The sequence below is a fragment of the Arvicola amphibius genome, chromosome 12 (genome assembly GCF_903992535.2).
Source record: "Arvicola amphibius chromosome 12, mArvAmp1.2, whole genome shotgun sequence".
NCBI classification, from domain to species: domain Eukaryota; kingdom Metazoa; phylum Chordata; class Mammalia; order Rodentia; family Cricetidae; genus Arvicola; species Arvicola amphibius.
In genome coordinates this window covers 135,136,669-135,157,880 of record NC_052058.2, presented here as the reverse complement: position 1 = coordinate 135,157,880, position 21,212 = coordinate 135,136,669, and the positions used below count along the sequence as shown (strand labels likewise).

Here is a 21,212-nt window from a genome sequence, read left to right as displayed (position 1 = left end):
GGAAGCAAGTTTTGATTCTTTGGTAAAATGCCCAAGAATGTCTTTCCGGGTGCATGCCATGAGAAACTGTCAGATTGTTTTCATAATAACTGGACTCTTTTGTATTCTTTTGTATTCTTGTTAGCAATAGATGAATAATCCGATTTTCCCCTATCCTCATTTCCTACTGTGTTCTCTGTTCATCTTCACCCTCAGGTGGTCCCCTTAACTCCTCCCAGATTTGCCTTTAAAAGTTTAATAATCCACGGACTCCAGTGTGTGCTATGTATACATAACTTCTGGGTGTGGGGCTATAAGAGGAACATTGACTCCTTCTCCAGCTGTCGATAGATCCTCCCTTAGGAACGGGGGCTCTTGAACCCTTTTCCATTCCATGGCAGAATATTGACCCAGTATTAATCTTGGACAGGTCTTCTGCAGGCAGCCACACACAGCTACTAAGCTCATGAGAGCACTGTCATGCCCTGTCCCCAAAGGACTGTCTATTAACTTATTTACATCACTTCACTCCCCCTCTTCAACTGTCCCCCCCCACTCCACTTATGACTCCTCCTTTAGTTGTTATGACAGACAGACAGACAGACACACACACACACACACATACACACACACCCTACTGCATCCATTTAGTGTTGCTCCTATTTATGTGTGCTTAGGGCTGACCATTTGAGATTGGATAATTATCAGGTACTGGTTCCTGGAGAAGACTGAATCATATTCTTTCTCCGCCTTGCCTAGCAGCCATTAGTTGACTGTAGCTTACTTCATTGAGCCGTGGGGCCTTGTGAGATTTCTCCCATTCATGTTGGCATGCCAGCTGGTGGTGTTGTCATGTTGGTGCTGTGTAAGTGACCATACTATAGATTCATGACGATAATATTGTGTAGCACATGCCCTGGTCTCTGACATTGCTACCTCTATTTTCCAGTGTTCCCTGAGCTCTGGTTTTACCCTTGTGATGGGCGTGTGACAGCCTCTTACTGTGGGCTGACTCACGTTAAATACTTTTGGGTGTGCTTACTTACTGTGGTGGCTTGATTGAGAAGTGTCCCTCACAGGCTTGGCATTTGAGTACTTGTCCCCAGTGGGTTGCACTGTTCAGGGAGGTTATGAGGAGCCGCAGCCTTCCTGGAAGAAGGAAGCCATGGAGAGTGAATTTTGAGAGCCAGTAACCCTCTCCCCACTTCAGTTCTCTCTCTTCCTTTTGTTGACTGTTGCCTTTAAACCTGTGGAGGGCAGAGGGCAACTTGTGGGAATCATCAGGCTTGGCAGCAAGTGTCTTCACTGGCTGAGCCATCTCCCCAGCCCTGGGGAGTCTTCTTATTGAGCAGCCTGCTACTGAGGGTTCAGTTTCTAAAAACACTCAGAAAAAGAAAGCAAACAATTGTATCAGTAACTCAAAAAGAGGTAACTTGTATTTGACACTGGAACTTGTATTTGGTATGATGTTTGGGAAAAGCATTATCTCCCAGTTCAAGGCAACTCCACTTAAATCCCTTTCATAGATGCTTATGTATATGTCTGTATTTTAGGAAGCTGCTACAGAGTAGGTTTCCTTGTGAGTTTGTCAAAGACCTCTAGTGCTACTTAGCTCTGCCTGTGTTTCTTCCTCTACCCCATCCCATCTCATTTAGCCCTGCTGCTCACCCTTCTTACCACCTCCATCTGTCCTTCCCTGACATCCACCCTCCACGTTGACATCCACCCTCCACGTTGACATCCGCCCTCCACGTTGCCCTTTCCGATGTTCCTTTCTTCTGTGGGTACTCAAACTCAAACACATTTATCTACAGGTTGAAGGCTAAGGTCCACATGAAAGAGAACGTGGCTTCCTGCAGTGCCCCGTCTGCTGCACTAAATGCATATTTAATGCTTCTCATCCTGGGGGGGGCTGTCTCTCATCCCGGGACTGTGGAATGTCGGGCTTCCTAACTAGGTCTTCCCTATTTTCAGGCTCCCAGAGTAGTTCTGTGTTAAGCAGAAGATTTCCTCTCAAAATGGCACCTAGCTAACAACCTCCCAAGTTATATGGGGTGACAACATGGGATTCCTGTCCACTGCTGATGCCTGCCAGAGAAATCTGTCCAGTTCTTATGTGGGCGTGGGCCTGTCCTCTGATGAGGATGTCAGCTCATTATGTCCAGGGCTGCCTGGCTTAGCTCCCCTCGGCCAGAAGCTCTGTGGCTGGAGTCTTCGGCCTTGTCTGCTTCCTTTGGCGCCATCTTTTGTTTTTTCTGCACTTTTGGTGCCCTGTCACACTGCTTTTGTGACTTTCCAAAGCTTGACCATGTTCTCTCTCCTTCTCCCTCCCTCGCTCCCTCTCTGTTCCCGTCCTTACTTCTCCTCGGCCTAGTCATACAGGTAGTTTCTCGTCACCGCCTTACCAGAGGTTTCCTTCCCCAGATGTTGGGTGTTCTCATATTGTCATGTTTCTACCTGCTAAGTGTTTTCTTTACTAGTTATAATATCTCTGTCGACTTCCAGTTGATTTCATTGGCTGATTTATACTTCTTATGATTTATGTATTGTGTTATATTGCATTCTGCCTGCCCTGTAATTTTTGGCTATGTACCATACACCAGTGCATTTTACCTTGGGTATGTGTGTACAAGTCTTCTGGGTATAATATAGTTACATTATTTTGAAAGAATAGTCCTTTTCATTCTCTTTCATGAGAAATTTTCAGGCACTTTTACCACAGCTTTTATGTACTACAGTAAAACACAGCATTTTATGACTGCGTTGGTCAGTTTTATCAGTTTGACACAAGCTAGTGTTATTTCTGAAGAGGACTCTTGAGAAAAGCACATCCTTCAGATCCCCTGTGGACAAGAGTGCAGAGTATCTCCTTGATTAATGATTGACGTAAGAGGGTGCAGCTCACTGTGGGTGGCGTCAGCCCTGGGCAGGTGGTCCTAGAGTGCATAAGAAAGAGTCTGAAAAGTCACGAAGAACAAGCCATTGAGCAGTGCTCCATCATGGGCTCTGCATCAGTTCCTGCTTTCACCTTCCTGCCTTGAATTCTTACCCTGACTTTCTTCAGCGATGATCTGTGATGTGGAAGTGTAAGCAAAATGAACCCTTTCCTCCCCAACTTGTTTTTCGTTGTAGTGTTTTATTACAGAGCACTCGAGAGGGAGAGGCAGATGAATCTTTGAGTTAGAGGTCAGTCTCTTGTGTATTGGTTTGTAAATCCTGCCTTGATGGGAGCTTCGTGTAGTGAGTTTTAGGACAGCCAGAGCTACATGCTGAGACCCTGCCTAAAAACAAACAAACAAACAAACAAAAAACCAAACCAACAAAATAAAAAAATATTCATGCATGTCTATAATGTTTAGATTAAATCCAGGACCCCATTCTGTCCCCTCCAATTTCTCTTATGTCCCCTCATCATCCTCCCCCCCCCCCCCAATACTTGCTGAGTCAATTTAGTGTTGCCTGTATGTGCTTGGTCTGCTGAAGCATGGGTCCCCTCTCAGGGCAATCTTCTCTGAAGAAAACTGACTTCTTTTCCAGCAGCCATCATTTGGTAATGGTTGCCCCTCCCTATCCATGCTGAGACTTTGGCTGCCTAGGAAGGCGGAGGTGCTGCTGCACGAAAAGCAGCATGCAGACTGTGGTTTGTTTTCAAACCCCATAGAGAAAGGGCAATCTGTGATCTTAAAAACAGCTTTGGCTTTTGTTTCCCCTTCTTAGGTGTGCCTTCAGACGCTGATTCTTCTTCTGCCAGCAATAAGATAAATGGTGCAAATAACTGTAAGCCTAATCGCCCTTCTCTTGCCAAGATCCTCCTGTCGCTGGAAGGAAACCTGGCCAAGCAGCAGGCCTTATCACACATTCTTACCGCACTGCAGATTATGTATGCCAGGTAGGCTGGGTATTGGTTTGTAAATCCTGCCTCGCTGTGAACTTTATAGTTTGTAGTATTGTAATTGAGCAGATGTTTATGAAAATGTTGTGTTATTAGTCGTCAGTGCTGCTAGTTGTACAGTTTGGAGTCCCACATCCATGCTGATGATTGATGGGTTCTTGGTGCCTTACAGACAAGACCAGCTGATTATTGAAATATGAATCAGAACATCAGGCTTAAAGATGTTTTCATTTTTGTTGATAATTCTATATCAGTATTAGGTAAGAGGAAGAATGAATCGATGCTAATTTAAGGTCTTGTTTAAAAGGATTATTCTTGCTGGGCAGTGTGGTGCACGCCTTTAATCTCAGCATTCAGGAGGTCAGCCTGGTCTACAGAGTGATTTCTAGGACAGCTAGGGCTACAGAGAAACCCTGTCTCCAAAAAAAAAAAAAGATTGCTCTTTTCATCCACGTGATAAGGTGGTTCTCACTGTCTTACCATATTCCTTTGCTGCTCTTGTTAGAGCCTGTTGCAGTCAGCTTCCCAGCATTTAAGAAAACACCAGAGACACTCAGCTTAGAAAGAGGGAGATTTTATTTGGCCCATAGTGGCTAGCCCCAGGTTTGGGCCTCTGGTAAGCATGTCATAGTGGGAGCCAGAGGCAGAGCAAAACCTGCACACCTCATGGTCAAAAGTTGAGAAAGAAGGAAGCCATGTTCCAGTCCCCTCAGTGACATGCTCTCCTGACTCCAGGACTCCCCCTAGACCCTGTCCCACCAGCTCCCGACAGTGAAGCCTGGGCAGCAGTGCTCGACCACAGGGTATGTGTCCTGGCTGGGGTCTGAGAGTCATGCTTACAGACCTAGGAGCAAAGCCCAAAGCAGTCATCAGGGACAGTTAATCTGCTCTTACCGTATCAAGTTTTTCATTAACACCAACTGTCTATTCCTAAGCTTCAACAGCAGCTCAGCAGGTTTTCCTAGACTGAGCTAGAGGCTTACTCTGCTCTGGTTTCACCAGTGGTTCTTAGTTTCCTAATGCAGCGACCCTTTGATAAAGTTCCTCATTTTGAGGTGACCCCAACCAGAAAATTATTTCCTTGCTACTTCATAACTGTAATTTTTCTGCTGTTATGAATTATAATATAAATAACAGAGATGGAGGATATCTGATATGTAATCCCTGTGAAAGGATTGTTCAGACCCCAAAAGGGATCATGACCCACAGGTTGGGCATCCCTTGTTGTTACTTGTGTCTGCTAAAATACAACCATGTGTTGTTTAATATAACCATGAGGTTACATTCTAAAAAAATGTATTATATTAATATTATAAGAACTTTCTCATATACATGTAAATAAATTCATCACTGGGACCTTTCTAGTTGATACAGTTGTGGACTGAAATGTTACTATGTATCTTAGACCTATAAATAAGATTGGGATATAAATTTTAGCTTAGAGCTGTTGGCTAAAAATGCACAGTAGTCTTTTAAAACTCATTTATACATAGCGTATAAAAATGAGGACATAGTGTTAGTGAGCCCTTGACCCTTCCTGCTGCTTCTTGTGGTGCCCAGATGACAGGGTGGCTTACCACAGTCCTGGCCTTCTGTCCTGACAGACGATGCTGTGGTTGGAGCCCTGATGCCAGCCGGCATGCTCGCCCCAGTGGAATGCCCCTCCTTCTCCTCCCTCAGCAACACTGCTTCTTGATGCATCGGCAATGGCCAGCCCCATGAACATAGAGGAAGGCATGCTGGCTGCTGATCTTGAGGACAGACTGAGTCCAAATCTATGGCAAGAAAAGAGAGGTTAAAGGGGCAGCTTCAGACTGTGCTGAATTTGAAAGGGAAGGATTCTACTCATTCTGTCACTATAGTTTTGTGTCTGCAATTTGGTTTGAGTTTGACTTGGTAAAATTATTCTATTTAAAGAATTTCTTAGTGTTAAAATGAAAATGATGTATGCTGTTAAAAAGGTCACTAAATAGAATTCTGAAATGTTAAAAATCAGAAAGTTGAAAAACTGTTAGCATGTTTGGGAAAAGACTCCTTAGAGACGTTGTGAGCTGTGGCAGAGTGGTTTGTGTGCCTGCTGTTTCTAGGGCTACTTTGGCTCACTAGGGTGCTAGCTGGGAATGTGGTAATAAGCTGCGGCTCATCCAGAAAGCGACAAGTGTTTTCCCTATTCCTCTCCAATTAGATTGTTTCCTCTGAGGATTCTGTGACCCCCTCTGCTGTGACACCATCTGCTCCCTCAGCCTCATCTCGCCATTTATCCCAGTGACAGATGATCCAGGAGCGCCAGCATCATCTGCAGAAACCATGACCAAAACCAAAGAGGTCAGGAGATTTTCTTTGACTTGAAACATAAAATTGCCTTAATTGTACTCAAAAGTTCAAGAGTCATTTAAAGCTAGAACATGCTATACTTCAAGGTTTGTCAGTCACAGCTTTTTCCTCCCAAGCATGTTTTAAGGCCACAGACTGTTCCTCTATGAGATACCTCTTCCCATTCTCATTCTTCTCCTTTGCCACCTGTCCTTACCCTTGCTTCCCTGTGAAATACTGACAGACTTAAGTGGGGTGGTTTCAAAGAAAATGGCTCCGAAGAAAGTGGCACTATTAGGAGGTGTGGCCTTGCTGGAGGAAGTGTGTCACTGTGGGGGTGGGCTTTGAGGTCTCTTTTGCTCAAGCTTCCCTCAGTGCAACTGTTAGTTACCTTCCTGTTGCCTGCAAGATATAAACTCAGCTCCAGCACATTTACTGACGATAATGGACGGACCCTCTGAAACTGTAAGCAAGCCACCTCGATTAAATGTATGCTTTAAGAATTACTGTGGTCATGGTGTCTCTTCACAGCAATCAAAACCCAAACTAAGGCATTTAACTAAAAGATACATCTATAAACTGTAGTTTTTCCAAGTAACATATACTAGTGCCACTCTCTCTGAAGTTTATGGGAGAGCTCTGTGACTGGTAACCTTGAAGTACAGCGTGTATCCCATAGAGGGGTATCTCATAGAGGGGCAGTCTGTGACCTTAAAACATCTTGGGGGAAGAAAAGCTGTTGTACTAGTTAGGGTTCCTGTCGCTGTGAAGAGACACACCATAACCCACGGCAACTTATACAGGAAACATTTCAATGGGTGGTTTACAGTGTCAGAGGGTCAGTCCATCGTCATCGTGCGGGACGTGGCAGTGTGCAGACTTGGTGCTGAAGCTGAGAGTCCTACACCTTGATTGACAAGCAGCAGGAAGCGTCTGTCTCATTGAGAGTGGTTTCAGCATTGAGACCTCAAAGCCTGCCTCCACAGTGACACACTTCCTCCACCAAGGCCACATCTACTCCAGCAAGGCCAGCCATTCCTCCTATTTGTGCCATTCCCTTTGAGGGCCATTTTCTTTCAAACCACAGCCATGGTGAACATTTTCTGCACATACTGCAGCATCCATGCTTGGGCCAGAAGGGAAGGCTTTGCCATTGCCGTCTGAGTCTAATCTCTCTCCCCCACTCGCTCACCCCCGTCCATGGTATTTTCTCATTTTCCAGTGTGTCTGAGGCTAAGGGCCTTGAAATGACTGCACCCATGACAGCAGCACACATTCACCCAGGGCTTCTTCCACTTCCTGTAGAAAAATAGTAAAAACATTTAAAAATGTTATCTAAAAATGTTTAAAAAATGTCTTTTCTGAGGAACCCAAGGGAAGTTGATAGTATTCGTGATGTGTTATACACACAGGATTAATTTTAAATAAGATTTAGTGGAAGACTTGAGGAGATCTGGAGGAAAGGTATAAAATCTGATGAGTAGCGGTAGGTTGCACGTGCCGTGGCCTCCTTCCAGTCTCATGCTGTGTCACCTACCTGTGCTGCCTAAGTGATCACAGCAGCAAACTGCATTTCTTTATAGTGAAGGCATTATTCTTTGATGGATGCTCTTGTAGCTAAGTAAAATAGTTCCTTGCTTTTCAGAGTCTGATCCATAGCTTAGTGGAGACTTTGGGGTCATCATGTCTTGATCCGGTTTTTGATGTCCCTTCCCCATTGCTGACTGTGCTGACTTCAGCTGGTCAGTTCATCTCTCCATATTTCCATTCTCTCTTTAAACTGTATGTGTTTTCGTTGGTTTGGATGTTGAAAGCCAAGTAAAACATCAGGTCCAGAGCCCAGTCTTTGGATGAGTTCACCAGTCTGCTGATTGCTGATGACACCCGGGGATGATCGTGGACCTGCTCAAGCTGTCAGTCTGCAGCAGAGCTGGAGACAGGGCCAGGGATGTGCTCTCGGCTGTGCTGTCGGGGCATGGGCACCCGCCTACCCACAGGTGAGTCCTGGGACCAGTGTTCTCCTGCAGCACCCAGTATCTTCACGCATGGTGTCACCGAGGGTGAGGAGCAGTCCTTTACGACATGTGACACTGTTCTCCCAGTGACGTCTTCTATCCAGCCTAGAACTAGTATGTATATCTGTTTTTAAATATTTGTTTATTTATTTACCTGTTCGTTTGTTTGCTTGTTCCTTTAAATTGTGTATGAGTATTTGTGCATACCACATTCACATATGGTACCTGCGGAGGGCCAGGAGAGGGGGATAGGATCCCCTTGAATTGGATTTACAGATGGTTGTAAGTCACTGTGTAGGTGGCAGGAACCAAACCTAGGTTGTTTGAAGAGCAGCAAGTACTCCTAACCACTGAGCCATCTCTCTAACTCTTGTTTTTTTAAAAACAAAATTGTTATTGCTGGGCGGTAGTAGCGCACACCTTTAATCCTAGCACTCTGCCTAGAGGCAGAGGCAGAAGAATCTCTGTGAGTTCGAGACTAGCCTGGTCTAAGGAGCTAGTTCCAGGACAGACAGGGCTACACAGAGAAACCTTGTCTCGAAAACAAGAACAACAAAATCCACATTATTTTATTTTTATTTCATGTTTTAGCTTGTGTTAGTTGTGTGTGTGTGGACTTGTTTAGGACTTGTTTCTTTCTCCTTCCACCATATATGTTCCAGGGATTGAACTCAGGTCATCAGGCATGGTGGCAAGAACCTGAGTGGTCTTGGTAGCCCTGTGTATCTTATTCTTACTAAGTAAGTCCTTCTGTATGCTTTACAGTTTGCCACTAGTTTTTCTTTAGATATTAGACTGATATTGTTTGCCCTGCAGGAATTCTCACTTTTTTAAAAAATTGCTTTTATTGAGCTACGCATTTTCTTCCACTCCCCTCTGCCTTCCCTCCTTCCCCTTTTCCCTTTTACCCTCCCCCATAACCCCCATGCTCCCAATTTGGTCAGGGGACCTTGTCTTTTTCACTTTCCTATGCAGACCCATGTATATCTCTCTTAGGGTCTCTTTGTTGTCTAGTTTTCCTGGGGTTGTGGCCTGTAAGCTGGTTTTTCTTTGCTTTATGTCAAAAAGCCACTTAAGAGTGAATACATATTTTATTTGTCTTTCTGGGTCTGGGTTATCTCACTCAATATGTTTTTTTTTTTTTTCCAGATCCATCCATTTGCAGCAAATTTGAAGATGTCATTATTTTTCTTAACCACTGTGTAGTACTCCATTGTACTCCATTTTCATTTTCATTACCCATTCTTAGGTTGAGGAGCTTCTAGGTTGTTTTCAGATTCGGGCTATGACAAACAATGCTGCTATGAACATAGTTGAGCACATGTCCTTTTGATACGATTGAGCATCCTTTTTGCATATACCCAAAAGTGGTATTGCTGGGTCTTGAGGTAGATTGTTTCCTAATTATCTGAGAAATCACCATACTTATTTCCAAAGGGGTTGTACAAGTTTGTACTCCCACCAGCAATGCAGGAGTGTTCCCTTTACCCCACATCCTCTCCAGCATAAGTTGTCATCAGGTTTTTTTTTTGTTGTTTTGTTTTGTTTTATTTTATTTTGTTTTGATCTCTGCCATTCTTACAGGTATAGAATGGAATCTTGGCCATTTTAGATTCATCTGTTGAGAGTTCTCTGTTTAGGTCTGTACCCCTTCCTTTTTTTTTTTATATTCTTTTGATGTCAAGTTTCTTGAGGTTTTTTTTGTATATTTTGGAAATGAACCCTCTGTCCAATGTAGAGTTGGTAAAGATCTTTTCCCATTCTGTAGGCTGCTGCTTTGTCTTGTTGACTGTGTCCTTTTCTTTACAGAAGCTTCTCAGTTTCAGGAGGTTCCATTTATTAATTGTTTCTCTCAGTGTCTGTGCTACTGGAGTTTTATTTAGGAAGTGGTCTCCTGTGCCAATGTGTTCAAGTGTACTTCCCACTTTCTCTTCTATGTGGCTGGCTTTATGATGATTTTCTGGATTTCCTCCAAGTCTGTTTCATTTCTGATTTTGTTAATTTGGTTATTCTCTCTACCTTTTGGTTAGTTTGGATGAAGGCTTGTCTATTTTGTTGATTTCCTTGAAAGACCAACTTTCATTGATTCTTTGTATTGTTTTATTTGTTACTATGTAGTTTATTTCGGCTCTCAATTTGATTATTTCCTGCCATCTAGTCCTCCTGGATGAGTTTGCTTCTTTTTGTTCTAACGTTTTCAAATGTTCTGTTAATTCACTAGTGTGGGATTTTTCCAGCTTCTTCACGTAGGCATTTAGTGCTGTGAACTTTCCTCTTAACACTGCTTTCATTTTTCCCTTAAGTTTGGGTATGTTGTGTGGTCATTTTCATTAAATATTAGAAAGTCTTTAATTTCTTTATTTCTTCCTTGACCCATTGGTGATTCAGCTGAACACTGTTCAATTTCCATGTGTTTGTGGGATTTCTGAAATTAGTGTTGCTGTTGAATTCTAATTTTAAACCATGGTGATCCAATAAGATGCATAGGGTTATTCAAATGTTTTTTTGTATCTATTGAGGTTTGCTTTGTTACTGAGTATGTGATCAAGTTTTGAGAAGGTTCCATGATATATTCTTTTATGTTTGTATGGAATATTCAATAAATGTCTGTTATGTCCATCTGTTAGTTCCCTTATTTCTCTGTTAAGTTTCTGTCTGGCAGACCTGTCCAGTGGTGAGAGTGGGGTGTCGAAGTCTCCCACTATTAGTGTGTGGGGCTTGATGTGTGATTTAAGCTTTAGTAATGTCTCTTTTACATATGGGGATGCCCTTGTATTTGGGGCATAGATGTTCAGTATTGAGATTTCCTCTTGATGGATTTTTTCCTTTGACAAATATGAACTATCTTTCCTTGTCTCTTTTAATTGATTTTAGTTTGAAGTCTTGTTGAAGAATGTCACTAGTTAGTTCCCGGCTGCTCAGTCTTGAAATAATCACATAGAAACTGTATTAATTAAATCACTGCTTGGCCCATTAGTTCTAGCTTCTTATTGGCTAACTCTTACATCTTAATTTAACCCTTTTCTATTAATCTCTGTATTGCCATGAGACTGTAGCTTACCATGTAAAGTTCCAGTGTCTGTCTCCAGTGGCTCCATAGCTTCTCTCTGACTCCACCTTCTTTCTCCCAGCATTCTGTTTAGTTTTCCCCACCTAGCTCTGTTCCCCTATAGCTCTGCTATAGGCCCAAAGCAGTTCCTTTATTAACCAATGATATTCAAGGGATATTCAAGAGATAGACAGAAGGGAATCCCACATCAAAGTCTGTTTTGTTAGATATTAGGATAGCTACACCAACTTCTTGGAAAATTTTTTCCCAACCCTTTACTCTGAGGTGATGTCTACCTTTGAGGTTCAGGTGTATTTCTTGTATGCAGCTGAAGGATTGATTCTGTTTTCATATCGAGTCTGTTCTTGTGTCTTTTTATAGGTGAGTTGATTCCATTTATATTAAGGGATATTAATGACCAGTGATTGCTAGTTCCTGTCATTTTAGTTTTTGTTGTTGGTGATGTTATTGTGTATATTTTTTCCTTCTTTGAGGTGTACTGCTGTGAGATCATCTATTGCCAGTGTTTTTGTGGGTGTAGCTGTGTTGGAGTTTTCCCTCTAGTATTTTTTGTAGGGCTGGATTTGTGGCTAGGTATTGGTTAAATCTGGTTCTGTTATGGAATATCTTGTTTTCTCCATCGATAGTGATTGAAAGCTTTGCTGAGTATAGTAGTCTGGGCTGGCACCTGTGGTCTCTTAATGTCTGCATAAGACTTGCCAGTACGTTCTGGCTTTCTTTTGTTTCCTTGAGAAGTCAGGTGTAATTCTAGTAGGTCTGTCTTTATATGTTACTTGATCTTTTTCCTTCGCAGCTCTTAATATTCTTTTTTTATTCTGTATGTTTAGTATTTTTATTATTATGTAGCAAGGGGACTTGTTTTTTTTTTTTTGTTCCAGTCTATTTCGTGTTCTGTCAGCTTCTTGTACTTTCATAGGGATATTCTTCTTTAGGTTGGGAAAGTTTTTTTCTTTGATTTTGTTGAATATATTTTCTGTGCCTTTTAGTTGGAGTTCTCCTTCTTCTATCCCTATTATTCTTGGGTTTGGTCTTTTCATGTTGTGTCATATCTCTTGGATGTTTTATGTTAAGCTTTTGTTAGAGCTAATGTTTTTTTTTTTTTTTTTTTTTTTTGGTTTTTCGAGACAGGGTTTCCCTATAGTTTCTAGAGCCTGTCCTGGAGCTAGCTCTTGTAGACCAGGCTGGCCTCGAACTCAGAGATCCGCCTGCCTCTGCCTCCCGAGTGCTGGGATTAGAGCTAATGTTTTCTTTCACCAACAAATCTATTTCCTCTATTGTATGTTCAACACCTGGGATTCTTTATTTATGCTTGCATTTCTGGCTCCTGATCATTTACCCATAATTTCCATTTCCAGAATTTCCTTGGTTTGTGATTTTTTTTTTTGTTGTTGTTGTCTCTATTTTGGTTTTCAAGTCTTGAATCATTTTTTCATGTTTGATGGCTTTTTCCTTCTTTTTTTCTCTGGTGCTTGTGTGTGTGTGTGTGTGTGTGTGTGTGTGTGTGTGTGTGTGTGTGTGTGTGTTGAAGCCTGAAGTCAATGTCAGGTGTCTTCATCCATTACTCTTTTTTCCTGGAACTAGCTCTTATAGACCAGGCTGGCCTTGAACTCACAGAGATCTACCTGCCTCATCCTTCCTAGTGCTAGGATTAAAGGCGTGCACCACCACCCTCATATACTCTTATACTTTGTTTTTTGAGATGCCGTCTGTCAGTGGACCCAGAGCACAGTAATTGGCTGGAAAGGCAGGACAGCCTGCCTTTACTTCCTAGGCGCAATAAATGCAGATGTGCATTGCCATAACCTGGCTTGTACATGGAATCGAGGGAACTGATCTCAGGTCTGCATGCTTACATGTTATTGAACCATTTTCCCAGCCCCTTAACTCTGTATGAACTCCAAGTCTTCCACTCTGCCACCCTGTCCCTGTAGAAAGCAGAGAGCAAGATGAGCATGCGTAGGGCCTGCATGACCCAGGGGCAGCATCAGCTCATTTCTTGGGTCTTTCCTAGGTGGCAGACATGTTGTTGGAGCTCTGTGTGACTGAGTTAGAAGATGTGGCTACAGATTCCCAGAGTGGCCGCCTTTCCTCCCAGCCTGTCGTGGTCGAGAGCAGCCACCCCTACACAGACGACACTTCCACCAGTGGCACGGTGAAGATTCCAGGTACGTGGACCACCTGGGATGGCTGTGAAGTCCCCTGTCTGTGGAAGGCTTGCTGTACAGCTTCCTCCACAGGGGCAACCATTTCCCTCTTGTCAAAAATAAGAAATAGGATCATTTCAGATCTTTTTCTGCAATCTTTGTCAAATAAAATGCAACACAGAAGCTGCACTATATTAGTTTTCTTCCTGTTGCTGTGATAAGCACTGTTACCAAAAGTAGCTTGAGATTAAAAAAAAGAGAGAGAGCGAGCTTATTTGGCTTTTACCTCCAGGTTCCAGTCCGTATTGAGGGAAGTTGGAACAGAATCCATGGAGCGATGGCGCTCACTGTGTTGCTCATTAGCTCCTACTCAGCTAGCTTTCTCATGCAGCTAGACCTGGCTGCTGTGTCATTGTTTCTAGGCATTTTCAGTGGACACAGCGCATAGCAGCTCACTCTGGTACACACACTGACACTTGGCTACAGTGGAGAAGTGCAAGGCTTCTACCCACAGCTCTTTTGTGCTGTCTGCAGTGGGCTGGGCCTCTCGCAGCAACCATCAGTCAGGCCAATCTGACCTGGCAGGTCCTCTGCTGACTCCAGGCTGTGCCAGGTTGATAGCTGCAGCTGGCTACAACATGCACCAAATAAACTTCATCTTGTCAGCTGTTAGATGAATGCCCTTTCCCTAAGACCTACATTTGAAGTCTACTGACCAGCTTTTTAGAAGCAATGCCCACATCTTGTGACATGAGTTATCCTGGTGTTTAGCACTTCTGATGTACAATTCCAACAGGCTCTGTTCCTCGATAGTACATTTTCATTTTCTCCTCCCCCCTCCACTCCTTCCTTTCACCTGCTACATGACTTCTCTGGTGAGGCTTCAGGTGGCTTAACTTACCTTCCTTAGACCAACTCTGTTTTTGAACACTCCCACAATTCAGCATGTTCCTCAGCCTGGTCCTTCTGATTCAGGATGCCATTGGCTCATCACTTGGCAAGCTTTCTTGTTGGTTTTTACCAGCCTCATTAATGCACCTGTATCTGCACATCTCAGAGCTTCAGTCATGCACCAGTATCTGCACATCTTAGAGAGTCAGTAATGCACCCGATTCTTCATATTTCAGAGCGTCAGTCATGCACCCGTATCTGCACATCTTAGAGAGCCAGTCATGCACCTGTATCTGCACATCTCAGAGTGTAAGTCATGCACCTGTATCTGTACATCTTAGAGAGTCAGTCATGCACCTGTATCTGTACATCTTAGAGAGTCAGTCATGCACCTGTATCTGCACATCTCAGAGAGTCAGTCATACACCTGTATCTGCACATCTTAGAGAGCCAGTCATGCACCTGTATCTACACATCTCAGAGCGTCAGTCATGCACCTGTAGCTGCACATTTTAGAGAGTCAGTCATGCACCTGTATCTGCACATCTCAGAGAGTCAGTCATGCACCTGTATCTGCACATCTTAGAGAGTCAGTCATGAACCTGTATCTGCACATCTTAGAGAGTCAGTCATGCACCTGTATCTGCACATCTTAGAGAGTCAGTCATGAACCTGTATCTGCACATCTTAGAGAGTCAGTCATGCACCCGTATCTGCACATCTCAGAGCCTCAGTAATGCACCTGTATCTGCACATCTTAGAGTGTCAGTCATGCACCTGGATCTGCACATCTTAGAGCATCAGCTGCTGTTGCTGCTCAGCACCAAGGTTATTGCTCCATTGGAGGTTGTGAAGTAGTGCTGTTGACTGAACTGCTTCCTTCTCAACTTGAATACTTTAGTTTTTAGCTTTTTAGTTTGCTACCTAGGGAAACTGTCTACGAGAAAGGCAGGATACAGACTTGATTTTTTTCCCTCTTGTGTTTACCATGTTTTAAGGGAGTGAATCCTTTCCCTGTCGTTTCTCCAAGTGCCCCATGTAGTGTTTGTATGTTTACGTCATTAACACATCTCTAGACAGTGCGGCCGCCAGAGTTGTTTTGCTGGTCTGTTGCTAGCTCCCATGCAGTCTTTAGTAGCAGATAGTTCTAGGGTTGTCTTGTATGTTCTGCCTTCCACTTAGGATTGGCTGTGGTTTCAAGCTCACAGTTTGGTGCTAAGAGAGTTATTGCTACTGTGTTGTCATTGTAGACATTTTTGGTGACAGGAATGAGCCAGATGGGTAGATGGACACAGTCTGACTTTCCTGTGGACTCTGTTAGCCTTGTTCCATCACATCTGCATCTCTTTTTTATGTGGGATCCTGACCAGAACAGACTCGGGATATTAATTCTGTCACTACGAAGGTTAGTCACTAGAAACACCATTTGACAGAATCTTCTTCAGATCTCACTAGCCTTGGTCTGAGCTCTTATCTGCCGCAGAAACTCTTAGAGATACTGCACTGCCTGTTTTAGTTGTTCAATAGCCTTAACTTTACTGCGTCAAATGTTCCTCCCTTAGCCTTTTGTCTGAGCATGCAGTAAATTCCTCTGTAGGTCCCTGGCTCAGCCTGGTGCACTGTTGTTTTGACACTTGAACTGGGAAGGTTGCTTTTCTGCTGTTAATTCTTGGTTGACTTATTCATCTCTCAAAGTGTGAGCTTACTGTTTCCTCATTTAAATCGTTGTGCTTTCTGCAGTAAAGTACTGGAGGATATAGATCCTGCAGTCATTCCAGGTGATATTCTCAGATAGAGGTGTGTTCTTTAGTTCCTCATGGTCCTTGAATCAGTTTGTGATGCTCCGCCCTAACTTAGTTTTCTTCCCAGGGCGGGTGATGTCTGTGTGTTGGGGTCTTGGGTTTGACACTTCCTTCCTTATATGTCTACCTCCGACCCCTTCTCTCGGATTTAGCAGCACCATATTGTGCTGAGTCGGCTTTTTCTAGTTTAAGTCTTCATTTGGGAAAATTCTTATTGTAAGTTATTTGTGAGTTTTAGCACTTACTTTTTTTTTTTTTTGGTTTTCCTAATTTTTTACCTGATTTTGCTCCTTGCTGTCTTGTGTCTTTCTATTGTTTTGAGATGATGGTGGCAATTCTTGGTGGTTTGTGGAACCTTTCTGGCCTGCATTCATTTGCTGTTTGGGTATGACTGACTCCAAACTTTGGGTTTTTCTAAAAATGTTTTAATACTTTTATTTTGTTCATTTTTCATGTGCAGTTCATTATCTTGAACTTAAGAATGAGGTAGGGTTTAGAAACAATTTTTATCTAGTTTTATTTTTATTTTAATCTGTTGTACTTTCATGATAAAGTTTAAAAACAGAGCTGTTCATGGTAGCATAAGCCTTTAATCCCAGCACAGAGGAGGTAGAGGCAGGCCTGTAAATCCTGTGAGTTCCAGGCCAGCGAGGACTACAGAGTGAGACTTTGTCTTAAAATGATGGGTTATATTGGTGGCAGGCAGATCTCTGTGAGTTTAAGGCCGGCCTGGTCTGCAGAATGGGTTCAGGACATCTAGAGCTACACACATGTATATATGCATACATACACACATATACACACATACTGCCCACACATACACACCAACATACACACATACTGTTCACATATACACACATGCATATATGCATACATACACACATATACACACATACTGCCCACACATACACACATACTATTCACATAGACACACTCACACACACATATACACATTCATACACACATATACACGCATACTGGTCACACACACACATACTGTTCACACATACACGCATACTGCTCACACATACGCATGCATACACACATACTGCTCACATACATGCAATAGAAACAAGAACTATTTCTACCTAGCAGTTATCTTAAGAGAGAAATCCTCTTACCTGTTTCTCACTTCATTCCCATCTACCAACCAAAAGCATGTTCCAAATAATTTCTTAGTAACTCCATGCCACATGGGTCAGTCTAGTATAGTATGTTTTTCACCCACTCCTTACTTCTTACTCCCTTCATACAACATCCAAATCCAGTCTTTAAAACTAGTCAGAGCTCTCAGGCATCCTTGAAGAACTGCACAGTCAGTCTCTTAACTAGATGTGATCCAAAGTCCTGCCCAAGGTCACTGCTTTCTCCTTTGCTCCATGCCCTCACTAGAGTCTCCCCTGATTGTTCTCACAGGGCTTTGGACAGCAGATAATGTGGTATTTTACACTAAGCAATTCTGAGTGAACACCAGCTGGCATCCCACGGCTGAGCTCAGTTCTGCCACTACTAGAACACCCAAAAGATTAAGGGTGCAGTGCCACACGTCTGTCCTTATTTCAGGTGTCAACCCAGAGCTTATATCAGCTTTGCTGTAAGTCAGAAATTCCCACAACACAGTATTGTTAGTTACCTTTCCATCACGATAGCAACATGCTTGACATTATGAGCTTACAGAAAGTAAGGGTTCATTCTGCCTTCCAGTTATGGAGGTTGCAGCCCATGGTCAGTTAGCACAAGACAGCATGTCACAGCAATCCATGCAGGGGGTGGAACACAAATCACTCACCTCATAGCCAAGAAGCAAAGAGACAGACAGGAAGGAGCCAGAGTCCCATGATCCTTTTTGTGAGCACATCCCTAATGGCTTAAGGGCCTCTCACAAGGCTCCTCCCAGTTCTCAAAGATTGCTTTACCTCACATAGTACCAAATAGGGGGGCTCAGTCTGTCTATAACTCACAGACTTAGGGGTCATTCAGGATTACCCTTACCACCTCTTCCAGACTTCATAATGTGCTATAAGCTTGTTCAGATGATAGATGCAACATGGGAGCTTGCTTGGAGATGAGAGACTAGCCAGAACGGTTTGACCAAATGGGTGGTTTTCCAGCCCACTAGTCCATGGGCAGAGCCTCTTGTTGGGCAAATGATGGGGAAACTGATCAGGCTTAGGCTGTGATTTTGGTGTTGGTTCTTTGTCAGCCCCTAACTGTGGTTTTGGTCTCACTTGTCGTGCTTACTGAACTGTGACTTTTACTTGCTCTCTGGAGTCTCCACTGTGTTTTCTGCTTGCTTATACTCCAGGTGCGGAAGGACTCAGGGTGGAGTTTGACCGGCAGTGCTCCACAGAGAGGCGCCACGATCCTCTCACTGTCATGGATGGTGTCAACAGGATTGTGTCCGTGCGGTCAGGTGAAGAAGGGAGGGCAAGTAGGGACAGTTCTTACCAGTGCCCCATCGCACAAGGCAGGACCCCGATACCCCATTCCATGGGAACTCTGAGATAATGAGTTGTAAAACACTAGGTTTGATTTTCCTCTTTTCAGTACTTTGAAATAAGATCTGACCTGTGCAGTATGTGCTGTGTACCACTGCAGAGGGGTTGTTGAGTGTCTCGTGTGAGAATACTGAAGCCCGTGTAGCACTGATGTCAGTGAGGGCAGGACTCATGGAGTACCGTGTCTGCATGGTGGGCAGGGTGTGTGGTGGATGGGAGGCGTGCTGTGTGGTCTCGTCTGCTCTGCTGAGCTCCATGAAGTCAGCAAGAGGGTCTAATAAACTCAGTGCTCTAAAAACTTTGAGCAGTTTAGAATTGTTGATGCAAGGATATGTATCTCTTTTCAGGCCTTTTTAATGGTGGTGGTGATGGTGTGTGTGTGCGCGTGTGTGTGCGTGTATGTGTGTGTGTGTGTGTGCGCGCGCGTTCACACCTCCCTATGCTGTGTATTGAACTCAAGGTCTTGTGCATGGTAGCTAGCACTCAACCACTAAGTGACATCCTCTTTTATACAGGGGAGAAATTTCCCTGTGAAAGACTAAGTATGTAAATGCTTGAGGTTTTGTGGCCTACGTGTGGCCTCTGTCTTACCACTCAGAGTATATGTAGTCCTTGGGCTAATGTGGCACAGGGATGATAGACATGGTTTTTTTGACATTTTGGCAAATGTCTGTCAAAATATTTCTCAGAGTATTATTAGTTGTACTGGATCTCTCTGCTTTGAGAAGGAAGTCCAGCAGGCTGTGTCCATGCAGCTGCCTCATGGTCTGCAGCATTAAGTTGCCCAGTATTTCCTGGTTTTTTTGCACAGGCTGTGACGTAGCTCCACAGACCCTTGGATCTGACCAGGCCGCTCCACACATTTCTTGAGTACTGCCTGTCTTGGCCATGCTGGATTATTTACATTTGCCTTTTGTGGGAATTTTAGCTCTTTCTGCCTTACTCAGAAGTGTCCCAGAACCTACCTCGTTGTGGGCTTGCCCTCCCTGCGGTTGACACATTGTATCCTAGTTGTATGTACAGTCATTTCCCCATGTGGTAGGTGTTTCTGTGGGGCAATGCACTTGTATGTGCCCCCAGGCTTTCCAGAGGCTGAATAGAAATCTCTAGGAGGTAGAGTGTCCTTGACTATGGTGAACAGGAGCTTGGGTGGTCTTGGGCTGAGGAGCCAGCTGACCTGACCTGGTGTGAACATCTTTGCTTTGCTTCTGAGAAGTTTTTTTGGTTAGATGATAGCATTATCCTAACTCCAGGGTGTACTTTACTCTGCTAGGTCGAGAATGGTCTGACTGGTCCAGTGAGCTGCGCATCCCTGGTGATGAGCTGAAGTGGAAGTTTATCAGTGATGGGTCTGTGAATGGGTGGGGCTGGCGCTTCACTGTCTATCCCATCATGCCAGCCGCAGGTAAGAGGGCTGTAGTCATTAACCTCTTGCTGTGATTATTGCCCAAGCCAGTGAACTATGCACACTTCACTCCGTGACTTAAGGACTGGCTGCTGCTATCTGCCTGGGGAGAGTCAGACAAAGAACCACCTGCGCCATCTATTTGTCAGGGTGCTTTTGGTTCACGGTTGCATTTCAATTTGAAGAGCATGGCTCAGGGTTGAGATGCTTGCAAAGCACACACAAGTCCTAAGTTCAGTCCCCAATACAGGGGGGAAACCAAGCAACCAATGAGCAAAATGGTTGGCTTATGTAAGTGACTTAGACAGGGCTGTGGACTTACTCCCCACTGTGTTCCAGCTGGGAGTTGAGTTTGAGAGTTTATCCATAGGAGGTGACCGCATGATATCACATAGGGACATTTTCAGGACTTCTTCACAGGCCCTAAGGACCTCCTCTCCGACCGCTGTGTCCTCTCCTGTCCATCCATGGACCTAGTGACCTGTCTCTTGGACTTCCGACTTAATCTCACTTCCAACAGAAGCATTGTCCCTCGCCTTGCTGCCTCTCTGGCTGCGTGTGCTCAGCTGAGTGCCCTAGGTGAGTGGAACCTCCTTGGTCATGTCTGTTTACCTGGGTAGAAGACAGTTCAACTTCTAACCTTCCCTGCCTGTTGTTTCAGCGGCCAGCCACAGGATGTGGGCTCTTCAGAGACTGAGGAGACTGCTCACCACAGAATTTGGGCAGTCGATTAACATAAACAGGCTCCTGGGAGAAAACGATGGGGAAACACGAGCTTTGGTATGAAGCATTATGCTTTCTAGACCTTTGACCCTTTTCGGATAAATGTGCTGCTTTAATCATTAAAACCTCTGAACCAGCAAGAAGGATTGGGAAGTCTGTCCAAGTGTCAGGGACCTTTTGTTACATGCAGGCTTCTTCTCATGCTACCGAATATGCTAAGTTCAAGCTGGGCTGATTTCTATTTTAATGTCTGTGTATATGTATTGACCCTATGAGTATAGGTCTGTGTTAGACTTTACAGGCTGGACTGCCCACATCCCTTTTGTTGTACTGTATGAGATGGTTCCATGCTGGTTGTTTCTAACCATAGGAGAAGAATGCTGACACTTCCTTTTCATTGTAGACATACTTTTTTCTAATTGAGAATTTAGATGCTCATTTTTTTTTCCTTAGGGAATATAAAACCCTTTACTTATAGGA

General features: G+C 43.8%; 1 protein-coding gene across 1 annotated transcript in view; it reads left to right on the top strand.

Annotated features, from left to right (window-relative positions):
• The window catches only part of Herc2 (HECT and RLD domain containing E3 ubiquitin protein ligase 2), a 158,743-nt gene that overhangs the window by 111,957 nt on the left and 25,574 nt on the right, over nucleotides 1-21,212 (top strand). Inside the window, 15 exon segments of the mRNA XM_038313420.1 lie at nucleotides 3,697-3,869; nucleotides 5,478-5,564; nucleotides 5,566-5,665; nucleotides 5,959-5,996; nucleotides 6,057-6,120; nucleotides 6,123-6,196; nucleotides 7,999-8,023; nucleotides 8,026-8,072; nucleotides 8,075-8,164; nucleotides 8,167-8,181; nucleotides 13,281-13,434; nucleotides 18,412-18,519; nucleotides 19,878-20,009; nucleotides 20,430-20,588; nucleotides 20,671-20,789. Of these exon segments, the coding sequence (XP_038169348.1) occupies nucleotides 3,697-3,869; nucleotides 5,478-5,564; nucleotides 5,566-5,665; nucleotides 5,959-5,996; nucleotides 6,057-6,120; nucleotides 6,123-6,196; nucleotides 7,999-8,023; nucleotides 8,026-8,072; nucleotides 8,075-8,164; nucleotides 8,167-8,181; nucleotides 13,281-13,434; nucleotides 18,412-18,519; nucleotides 19,878-20,009; nucleotides 20,430-20,588; nucleotides 20,671-20,789 (1,385 nt within the window).